We start from the raw sequence: 12,145 nt of genomic DNA, 5'->3' as shown, positions 1-12,145 counted from the left end.
GGACGCGCAGTTATAGACTGAGTTACTCTGTGTTTTTCTACCTCTCTCTCTCTCCCTCTCCCTCTCTCTCTCTCTCTCTCTGCTGTTGTTTCTTCCTGTCACCTTTCTCACCTTCTCTCCCCCTCTCACTCTTTTGCTCTTCCTCTGTTTTTTCTGGGGTTTTTTTCCAGATCTGAGCATTGACCTGAAGCCAGTTTGCTTCTGGTGCTATGACTTTTTAAAAACCACCCACACACACACACACACACACTTTTTACTGTATATTTGCTTTGCAGTAATTATGTGATCAGATCAGCAATATCAGTCGTAGTCGTGTGCAGACAAAGTCAAACACCAGGCTGATGTTAGTTGGGTCATCAGCAGCTGGACACAAGCAGGTTCTACACTGTTAGCATGCTTCAGATTTGTAGATTTTAAAAGCCGTATCAACATCTGTTTCATGAGTTACAAAAACTATAAAATGAAACTGCTGGCTGTACCTACCAAAAGTGCACTGGAGGCCTGTTTTTGAACACCTGAACCCTACATACTCCTGTGTACTTCTGGCCTGGAGCTGTTTCTCATGTTTTAGGCTGCTGCATCTTTAAATCTTGCCGTAAAACGTACTTTTACAAAATGCTGTATACTTTTACACTTATATTTTACTATTCATTATTATTATAATATACTTTTGTAAAACACTTTTCTATTTCAGTGTGTTTGGTGTATATGCAACACCTTCAATTGTTACCTTGAAATTGTGTATATATGTATATGTGTGTCTATGCATATGTTTAATTATTCACCTCTTGCAATTGTTCTTGATATTGCTCACATATAAAGGGTGTAAAGTTCAGGTGTCCACAATCCATCTCATCTGTAAGATGTGATCAAAATGATATGAGAATAAAGTGAGCTGTTGTCTTCTCAAACAAACACAATAATCAAACTGTATCACAACCACTACACGAGATGTGGAAGACATTGACCAGTCGGTATTTGATTTTATTAAAACATATCAAACTCCACCCCTCCAGTTCTAACAGCCCCAGATGCTCCCATGTGGACGCATGCATGCAAGCACACATACCGGAGCTCCATCAGACAGAACACACACCCCTCACATACCAATACTGTTTATATCCCCAAAAGAGCTTTCAGGCAGTGAGAGCTTGTGTCCCATTTGCTCAGACGCTGTGCTGAGGCCTCTTGAGGTGCCTCGTGATGTCATCAGTGTGAGAGGGGCCAAAATGGAACAACTGAGCGGTGTAGACAGAGCGCACGTACATTGTCCATATTCACACATCTATGTGATGACTCTAAACACACACAAACCCACACACACACATATACTTGTCCCTAAACCAAGTTAAAGAAACACAAGTGATTAATTATTCTGAAAAATCACCCCCTCTACATTAGTGGGATGAGTTCAGCACAATATGTTTCCAGCATCACCACAAAATACGGCTTCAACACATACCTTAGATAGAGTCTGCAGCATCAGCCTCAACAAACCATCTCATAATATTTTTAATATATTCTTTGTCTCCTTATGCTCAGCCAGTCAACTTACAGACAGCATCTTCAAGCCTTCAAACTTTATGTGGGGTTGTTTGAGGCACTTGTCCATAGTCAGTGTATTATCTACAGCAGATAGCAGTTTGGAGAAACAGGTAGAACTTCCAGCACAGCCGCTAAGCAATGTACTGCTATGGACGGGGGCAGCAGAAAAAAGTATCCTATCGCCCTAAAACAGTAGTTAAAGTGTATGCTATATTTAGAATATTTTCACCAGTATACATTGCATCAGACAGTCCTCTCTGACAGGGAACTGAAGCTGTTCTTTCTCTCTCTCTTCAAAGCTGCCTCAATAACAATAACAATAATTTACAATTACAATAACAGTCATTTTACACTGTAGAACATGGAAGTTGCTGGCCTACCGATGCCTCAATCAAACTTACATGTTAGTTAACTAATATGTTAACTAACAGCAACTAACATGTTACTTTGGATCCAAACACCAAAGTCACACAATAACACGAAAAACTAATACGTCAAGGCAGCAGTAGTCTGGCGGCTTTGAAAAGAGGGAAGAGAGAGAGAGATAAAGGCTTCAGTTCCGTTCCGAAAGGGCTGTCTGATGGCAATGTAAAGCGGTGAAAATATTCTCAATATAGAGTACACATAAAGTGATATCGATTTCTTTAGGTGGATGAAATATATTTTTTGCTGCCCCCGTCCACAGCAGTAATGGGTTAACGTCTGTACCAGGACTCCTGTCTGCCTCTCCAAACTCAGGGCGTGCTGACCGCCATCTACTGTAGATAACACACTGACTATGGATAAGCACCTCATACTACCACTTGAATTTAGTGATATCTCACACTGACAGATAGCGAGATATCTGTCTAACATTTCGGGAAATGGAACAGTGGTCACTGTGAACAAGGATGAAGATGTGGGACTTGAGCCAATAGGCATTGTTTTCCCATGAAAACATTCTGTTGCAAAAGGGTCAGCATCTATTAGTCAACTTTGATTAACTCCAGCTAAGTGCTACTGATTTATATTTATTTATATTAATATGTATTTGTATATAGACATATTATTCAAGTGTGGCCCAGCAGAATGACAATAACATAAAAAACAGTCAAAATTACAGCTGCCTGATTTGGTAAAAATGTCTCTAAACTGACTTATAAACACTTTAAATGTCTCTGGTACAAGATCCTTTATAAATAGGTTGAAGGGGCTGGTGCATTATGTCTTGAAACGACTAACTGTGTAACATGACTAGTAGAACACTTGTGATCCTTTTTGCTATTCGTTTTTTCTTCTTTTATGGGTGTGTGTTGCAGTGGTCACCCTTTATTCCACACTGGGAGGTCCAGCCATAGCTCATGGGCTGAATGAGACTCAGGTCACCCATATTATCACCAGCAGAGAGCTCCTGGAGACCAGACTCAAGGTAAGAATACACACAAACACCATATATGTTGAAACTGTCATAGTACTTTCAGCAGATCTGTTTACACACATTTAGACTATATAGGAAATGTGTGATTGCAAGATTATAGGCAAGCATCAGTGTTTGGGCATCCATAGCATGCTGGTTTAGAAAGAGGAGTCAGTGTGGAAGTGCTTTAAACTTGTAACCTTTCTAATGGCCAACAGGGGGCATTTCCACTCACTCTAAAAAGAACTTGCTGCATGGAAGTCTATGAGAAAATGAGCCAACTTCTCACTTGATTGTTTTACCTCAGTAAGAGTTTATGGTCTCAGTTGTTATCTTCAAGTCCTCTTCAATACAACATGATGTTCATTTTGTATATTATGATTCCATTCAGAGTAAAATATAGATAAAGCAGGGTATGCTTCATGGCAGGACTACCTATTGATTAACCACTTTGAAGGGGGTCATGCCTAAATCTAACCAATCAGAGGCGGGGCAAAAAAGTCATGCATTACTTCTGGATCCAAAGTCAAGATAGCGACAGCCATTAAACCAAGATATTGATTTTGAAAATGGTCAACTTGAGGCTACGTCCTTTTCATTTATACAGTTTACAGGCAGTGCTGGGTGTTAAGCATCATTTTGGACAGGTTTAATCCCCAAAGACAAATGGTGCTCTGGCATTTCATCTGTGCTTTTAGTAGGGTGGCATAAACACAGCTGGTCTGCTCACTCTCAGCCCAAATACTGACTGATGGCTTTACGTTTACTTTCCTCAGTAGAAACCTGGTTTTCATCATGTGCCAAAGTCTGCAGAACATGTGAATGCATGTGTGTTTTGTTTATTTGTTTGTGTGGCAGGCTATCCTAATCGAAGTTCCCAGGCTGCAGCATATCATTGTAGTTGACAACACACCAACCTCATGGCCCGGCTATCCGCGAGGCATCAGTGTCCACAACATGGCTGCTGTTCAGAATCTGGGAGCCAGGCCTGAGAATGGTAAGCTTATATACAGTAAAAGTGCCTCAGACAGTTATTCTGTCAGTGTGGGTCCTCATAACTATTGAAATACAAATGTATGTGTGTGTGTGTGTGTGTGTGTGTTTGTGTGTCCACAGACAATTGTCAGATTACTTGTCATTTGATCCATTTTTGATATGATATACTATAGTTAACATAGCATAGCATAGTTTAACCTCTCAACATCCACCCTTTATTCAAACTTTTGGCCTACATAGGTTTAACCCTTACCCTGACCTATTTCCAGTGGGCAGGTTAAAACTCTTAGACATTAGTAACAGATAGACCCACACTGGGATGGTCATGGTGGGGTTTTTCTTGGGGGAGGAGGATGGAAGCGGATTGGTATCAGTTCCATTACATCATGTGAATGAGGATATGCTCACATGTGTGTCAGATTAAGGTCAAACAGATGCTTATTCAGTTAGTGGGTAGGCTGGAGAATTAAAAATCTTCGGCCACTCTTTCGCCTTTTATTGTGGCCCCTTGAACCGACCGACCCGGAACAAAAGAGGCTGGTAGTGTCATGTGCAGATAAGGAAGGAAGGAAGTGGGCTTGGAAGGGAGGATGGAGCACTGGGATATAGGGGAGGCTCATGTTTACACACAGCGCTGTTAACTTCACATGACATCAACTCTCAGAGCAAGCACGCACTCCTACATGCCTCATATCCGTCTAAGAGGAAGAAGTAGAGGCCCTCCCGTAATGACTGTAATGTACTTTACTCTCCCTTCCTCTCCTCTATGCCACCCTTCATCCTCTACTTGTTTTTTTCTGGGCCTGCTGTGCTCAGGCGTCTGCTTTTGCTCCACAGAATACTGAAGAGAGAGGAAAAACAGGACCAGTCTCTCATGTTCCGCATGAGATGTATGCTGCTGCTAGCCTAGCAAACCACTGACTGTTTTTCCCCTTTAAAATGATTTGATCTTTATTGACTTGATACTTTTATTCAGACAGGAGGGCCAGAGAGGGTTCATCACTCTGTGCCCTGTCATCTAGTTATGTGTCTTTTCAACTATCTCCTGTCGGGCTTAATATTGTTTGAAACATTATGTTCCCAGTGTCAGTACCAGTATCCTTAAAGAGATACCTTGATTTAATCCATAACACATTGTGTAACCTAGCACACAAACCTGCCCACCAGAGCTTACCCATAGTGATCTCCAGTTCTATAAAATCCAAACTAAGTTGTACCACCCAAAAGACAAGTCATTTATCCTGATAACAGACTTTCTCTTCAACATCTTTCTAATGTGATTGGTTCTCCTGTTTTTTTCCACTCCATGTGTGTGATATAACCATATTTTCAAACATTTTGGTGACATCTTAGCACACTGAACTGCACAACTCGTGCTCGACTTTACAGCACACCACAGACTGTATGAATAGGAGCTGCTGTGGTAGTGGGCCAATCACATGCTGCATTAAATCACAGAAGGCTTGTGGCGATTGGCTGCAAGCAAAACTATACAAATAGTTGTTTATTACTAAATCTGGATATAAAAAGGATTGAATGCAGGCATTGTTTGACAGGGGAAGTGTATATAGTACTTGGTACTGGGTTATTTCCATTTACCTCAAAGGTGCTACCAGTGCTGCCAGTAGTCAGTCCTAGTCTCCTAGAAACACTTTGAGGAAAGACTCACCATCTTGATTATAAGCCTTGCTCCCTACTTAAAGGCAATGATGCACAGTCCATCAACTGTGGAGCTTCATTCAATAACAGCAATAGCTATTATGGGAAAAAAGGGAAGACATTGCAGTGTTCTCCCTAAGGCCGTGCTAAAACCAACTTCAGCTCTGCGTATGTCCTCCCATTCATTTCTATGGAGACAAGGAGCTCATGTAAAATATCACAGGGTCGTCCAGGAAAAAAGTTGACCTCAACTTTTATTGCAATGCAACAAAACATCATCCAGTTTGGCAAAATGGTAGGATTTTTGGCCTGCACTCGAGTGTGACCTTTTTGAACAGCTACAAGCACTCGAGCTTTCAGACATGGTTGGATTGCACGCATCCAACTCTGGCCTGTAGAGTTGGATCACACGTTGCACACTGCATTAGAGTGCTGGAGTTATTATGGTACTTTAACTCATTCATGGATGCAACATTAAAGACCAAGGGTCGACTTGGTGACTGGGAAGTCAGAATAAAACACACACACACACACACTATAGCCTCGTTCCTGGTAAATTACTGGGATAACCTTCACTAGTAATTTTCACTATTCACACATGCAGCTACATTCAGGGAACATTTCCATCTTTCGCATTTTCACACATCATAGCAATGCCAGAATAGATGGGGCAGCTCTGCATTTATGGATGCCAGCTGCCATAAAACTCAACAGCAGAAGAAGAAGGTGGGGTGCAGCTGGATGTACGTGTATGCAGATGTGTCTAATTATTTTACAGTAACATGGCGGGCAAGGAACTGTTTTTGTCTGGTGCCACTGTTCTTGTAATGTATTGTACAAGTGATGTTTCTTCTTAATCTACTTGAATCAGTAAATAGTAAACAAGTCATGGATTCAAACACATCATCAGTGCAGTCTTGTGATTGGTTAGCTGCTTCACGTGAAAGCAGTTTTCGTCAGATGGACGTAACCCTTTTAGCCCTGCAATGCTTCTGCTTTCATTCACAACACAGTCGTACAGGTATTTTCTTCAGATGGGAAACAGGCTGTACAGACTTCCCAGAATCTCAATCCCTGCTCCCATTCACACATGACCCCGTGTAGGAAATGTTCCTGAACATGTCAGGGAGAGACTGCGTGGACGAAGGGGACTTTAGATGACAGCAAGGCTGGATTAAGAGAAGATAAGATGGTGGCCACCAAATGTACACAGTTGAAGTCCTGATAAGAGGAGATAAAGAACGAGATAAAACAGGAACGACTGAGGAGGAGAGAGAGTGGCAGACAGAGAGATGGGCTGGATGAAAAAGCAAAGACAGGCAAAAAAAAAAAAGTAAGACAAAAGAGCAAGTGAGTGAGAAAAAGAGTGGACATTGCGTTTTCAGCTAGCACAGTCAGACACAAACTCGTCATTGTGCCAAGGGGGGCTTGATTGTTTAATATCACAGCTGGCTATTTTCCATCCATGTGTTTGAACTTTTACTCAGCCTTTTCTCAATTACAGACTTAACGCCTCGGTGTGTGATACTCGCTGCATGTACTTTTATCACATCTGTTTATTATGCCCACATGTAACATAAGGAAGATACAGAGGCTATTACTTTTAGTCCAAGAATGGGTCTGTGTGGACAACGTGTAAACATGGGGGTGTTTTGTGCATGGCTGTTACACTTTAGTGTACGGTCTTGTTTGTGTGGTCAGTTAATACATAAATATAATATACACAAATCCCAGTGTTGTGTTACAAGCCATTACTCTAATGCAGTTCTGCTGTTCTCAGCTTGCATCTTTGTGCGTGTATGTGTGTTTTCTCGGTTCACATCACAGCAGCACGTGAGCGTAAGCAGCCGCTGCCTTCAGACATCGCAGTCATCATGTACACTAGTGGATCCACAGGCATACCAAAGGGCGTCATGATCTCCCATAGCAACATCATCGCTGGCATCACGGGTATGGCCGAGCGGATACCCAACCTGTGGTGAGCATCACAGACGTTTTACTATGTTTTTTACTGGTGTAGTGAGAATGTATACACGCAGTCCATACATGCAGGTTACTTTGATCAGATTGTTCCTTATTTCAATCATATTTTTGTCAACTTTAGACTTTTAGTTTGTTTTACAGCAAAGTTCCTGTATGGCTGCTTGAGTTACGCAACAATGAACTATTTAGTGACTTCATTTTGTTGAGGGATAAGTCAGTATTTGTGGGCCCAATATTTGACATATTTTAAGTCCAAAATGAAGAAAATGAGTAGTAGGTACAATAAGTTTTGGAACTGGTCCCGTAGATCACCTCGGCCAGGAGCTGTGAATGGGCAGCAAATTGCCTGTGTTACACACACAAACTTTTGAAAACACCAAAGTCACATTATAACACAAGCATAATAATCGATCAAGGCAGCAGTGGACCAGCAACTCCCCTGTTCTGCAAAGTAAAATTACTATTTTTGTCAACTGACTGCCAGCTGAGGCAATCTACTCAACCAATTTCAAACCTACCAGTCATTTGGACACCAAAACAGGTAAAAAAAAAGAACCTTAAAAAATAGTGACGTTATCCTTTAAATCAAAGCAACGTTTTGTAGATTTTGTTACCTTTGGGCCAATCTACCCGTTTTCATGTCTTTATTCTAAACTATGCAAACCAGCTGCTCATTGTAGTAGCTGAGAGTGATGCCAATCTTCTCATATAACTCTAAGATGATTTAAAAAACTAACACTAATACTGAAACTAAAGTAAAACTCATCTTTTTTAAACAGTAATTACTAAACTGAAACAAGCAAACCCACTCAACTCAACTCAACTGCAAACAAAAATGAAAAACAAATCTCATATAAAAACTTGACTAAAATGCTAAACTATAATAACTCAAGTGAGTACATTAATGTCCTCTGCTGTCTCTGCTGTCACTGGCTAAAATGCTGTGTTAAGGAAAAATGCCAAATGCTCTTTTGGACTAACGTCTTTTGTCGGGCGTCCATGTCTACTGAGCACGTGCACAAGTATGAGTCAGCCAGCTAGTACGTAAAATCATAAAAACCAAATGTTTACATAAATCAAAAAGCGACCCCTCTCTCTGGGGAACAAGATCAGGGGGAGAGGAAATGCGGAAGCAGGGGAGTTCAGCATGAGTGGAAGAAAAAAATTGAGTTGGGTCAAGAGGGATGAAGGTCAGAGGGCTTACGGATGTTAAGATCTCAATCAGACCTCTTATAATGATGATGGCTTTCTTTGTGTATTAAGTAATATAGATATGAGTGTGTAAACCTGCTCCTCATGCCTCATTTGGGGGATCCAGACATACTTGTGTTCAGATAAACATGTGGCCAGTCATTTTTGAGTCCAAGCAAAGGAAAAGACTATTTGTACAGATAATCCATGTGATGCACAGCATTTATCTTCCAAAGATTATGATCGTATGGCTTCTGATTCCAGAGATCCTGCCAGTTTGTATTAAAACTGATTAGACAGCTAATTGTACTTGCAGTCATCTATTCAGAGCTGTTTGTCTTTGTGTTCACAGTGAGGAGGACACCTACATCGGCTACCTGCCTCTCGCCCATGTTCTGGAGCTTAGCGCAGAGCTCGTGTGTGTTGCTCATGGCTGTAGGATCGGCTATTCCTCACCTCAGACTCTCGCTGACCAGGTACAGTAGAACTCAAACGGGACTGTATTTGCATTTCATCATAATCTTAATTCTGGGAACATCGCACTCAATTTATAATGAACAATTCTCATAATAGTCATCACAGCCACATTAGTGCTTGTGTTGTAATTAAAAAGCAGAGCTCCAGATGACACTTTGGTAGATCCCTTAACAAAGGGATGGCACACAGATCTGAGGGGAAGGCAGGAGTCAAAAAGGAGAGCTGGTGCAGCTGCCAGGAACCCATTCTTTTATTTTTCTTCTTTGTTTTTTCGCTGCATGAGAAAAGATAAGATAAGATAAGATCTTCCTTTATTAGTCCCACGACAGAGAAAATTACAATGTTACAGCAGCAGTGGGTAACAAAAGTAGAGCATTCAGTACAATACAATACAAACAATAAATAATAAACTAGTGGACAGTGATATAAACAGGAGGAGATATAAAAAAATATATACAGTTTAGATCAAAATCAAAATCAGCACATAAACTACTTGAACTGGAAGAAAAAAATTCTGTGCTGTGATATCACCTCATTTCTCGTCTCATTTCTTGTGTGTGTTTCCAGTTTGGAGAGCAGACATACTCCTCAGGGTCTCCTCCTGGTGGAAGGTCTCCTCCTGATGCTGATGAGTCATGTAGTGTGCAAACCACAACTTCAAGATTCCCTATACAAGACAGAAAGTTGTGTAGTGTGAACAGTAGGCCGATCTGACGGCTCTGAGAGTCATTTAGTGTGTAGATGTCACTACTTTGTACTAGATGGAGACACCAGGGGAGGGCTGTAGGGTCGGGCGATATACTATTAATTGTCCATCGTCTTGGTGATATGTTATCTCAGATGTGCGTGCGGCATGTAAAGGGGGTGGGGGAGTCCTCAGTCCCCTCATGATTGAAGGTTGTTACAAAAAAGAACACACATTCCCGTATTTGGATTATTTTGTGCTGCACTTCATAACTAATGTGTATCACGTCACCTCCTGAGAGCCTCTTTGCTGTTGGCAGACATGTAACTGGAGAGACCCAAACAATTAGCTAATTAAAAAAACATGTCACACCTTGCAAAGTGAAATATTGGCATTACTCCACCATGGTCACTGGCTGCCATTTTCTGCCAGTGTGGAATCTGGGATGCAGCCTTTGTTTCAAATCGGATGCAACTGGCAAGCGGAAGGACCTAAATAAGGCAAATGTATAATCACGCTTTGCAGGTTGATTATTCACTAAGATGAATTCTTAAAGAGGCAGACCATTAAATTAGCATAAAATGACAAAAATCTCTGCAAAAACAAAATAACCAGCGATGTACAATGATACATAATGATATTCGCCCATGCTAAACAGACGACTGAAAGGATTTTTTCTTGGAGCTGTGTGAACTGCTTTCACTGCATCCATCTCCAACACGCCTGTTGATTTTCAGAAACTGTAAAGTATTACTTGTAATGACACATTTGATGCGTAATTTATTTTAATAATTTTGCAACAGTCTGGTACTTGTCACTCTGCCTTTCTTCTCACTGTGCTGCACAGTGACTCGTCAAGATACCAACTCAAGGAAATAACTTAAGCGCACCCATGGGAACTTGCTTTCCAGGGGTGCACATTTAATATTAATAATTTGATGGGAGCATTTAATATGCAGGGGCCAATAACGGTCTATACACTCTGTTTGGTGGCTCGTACAGATAAACTCAGTATCATTTAAACATACTTGGCTATACTCTATGCACTAATGCACTGTTCACGTGCCCGACTGTCTTTGTGATGCACTTAATACAAAGTTGAACAAAAAGCAGTACAAAAAGGATTTGAAGTCATGGTTCAAATGAAAAGCTTTAAATCGGATGTGTCCAATCAGTATTGTGATATTTCTTCTTTTTCCAACTCAAAGTCAACCAAGATCAAGAAGGGAAGCAAGGGAGACACCAGCGTCCTGCAGCCCACTCTGATGGCAGCTGTCCCGGTACGTCAAGACAGTACACTCAGCGCAACACAATGCACTCTACAGTATAATGCCTGAGAAGCCTTAGACTTTACAGCAGCTCTCATTGAGTCACTCCCTTAAGTCTGTGATGTAAATACTTTTGGCTCCCTACCGCTAACCAGCACTGCTCTTCATCACTTACACAATGTTAGACACCCAAGGGCTGAAATGGCATATTTGAGGTTGGCTTGTCCTGCTTGTCTTTGAAGTATATTTAAGTGATTAATCCATTTCAGCAGTGATGACGCCAGGATGGGCTTTACTCAAAACCTAGCATGGCTGTGTTTATTTTGTCAGTGACAGAGCAGAGAGGGTTATTAGTTTTAGAAGGAGTTTACATTTTGGAGAAACAGAAAAGTAGGGCACGGAAAGCAGAAAGTCTGCAGTAAGGGTGTTACCAAGAATTTCGTCCACCAGGGTGTGGATGATGAATCATCACACTTATTATTAGACTGTGCAGTGCCCCTCAGCTCTACGATGCTTTCAGCTCATTACCTGCAGCCTGCAACATCTGCTTCAGTCTCACCGTTCTCATCAGCCTCGTTTGCAGCAGCAACAGGGAGCTTTTTTGAGTGACCTGATCAGCACCAAACAGCAGACAGACAGTCAGCAACAAGCTGGTCAGTATTTTGGAGCATTTAGCAGCTAAATAAAGCAAAATAATTCCCTCAGGAGGTGGTGGAGACCAAAAATAGAGGTAAAAAGAGAGAATATTGGACTTAAATTTACCAAGTGACCAGAAACGCGACTCCAAATTAATGCTCGTTCCAGGCAATGCAAATTTATTTGCATAGCAACTTTAAACAAAAAGCCATTTCAAAGTAGACACATAGACATTAAGACAAAAACACTAATGTTGCTCCCTAAATGCTGGATGTATAAATAAGCAACTATTTGTTGAGAAGTTAAATC

The 12,145-nt window shown here is 41.2% G+C and overlaps 2 protein-coding genes across 4 annotated transcripts in view; both read left to right on the top strand.

The window, feature by feature from the left end:
* The window catches only part of scg2a (secretogranin II a), a 183,421-nt gene that overhangs the window by 112,350 nt on the left and 58,926 nt on the right, over positions 1 to 12,145 (top strand). The gene's annotated exons all lie outside the window — the stretch shown is intronic.
* acsl3a (acyl-CoA synthetase long chain family member 3a) overlaps positions 1 to 12,145 on the top strand; it is a 29,573-nt gene that overhangs the window by 5,797 nt on the left and 11,631 nt on the right. For 2 of the 3 annotated variants that reach the window (XM_070829456.1, XM_070829455.1), the window contains 5 exons: positions 2,844 to 2,953; positions 3,800 to 3,938; positions 7,424 to 7,574; positions 9,123 to 9,246; positions 11,141 to 11,212. In XM_070829456.1, coding sequence (XP_070685557.1) covers positions 2,844 to 2,953; positions 3,800 to 3,938; positions 7,424 to 7,574; positions 9,123 to 9,246; positions 11,141 to 11,212 — 596 coding nt within the window. The remainder of the gene's footprint in view (positions 1 to 2,843; positions 2,954 to 3,799; positions 3,939 to 7,423; positions 7,575 to 9,122; positions 9,247 to 11,140; positions 11,213 to 12,145) is intronic. The other variant, XM_070829458.1, reaches the window with a different exon arrangement.

Source organism: Pempheris klunzingeri, chromosome 4, assembly GCF_042242105.1.
Source record: "Pempheris klunzingeri isolate RE-2024b chromosome 4, fPemKlu1.hap1, whole genome shotgun sequence".
In the NCBI taxonomy this organism is placed as follows: Eukaryota; Metazoa; Chordata; class Actinopteri; order Acropomatiformes; family Pempheridae; genus Pempheris; species Pempheris klunzingeri.
Note: the sequence above shows the minus strand (reverse complement) of the source record. Positions and strands in the feature narration are given on the sequence as shown.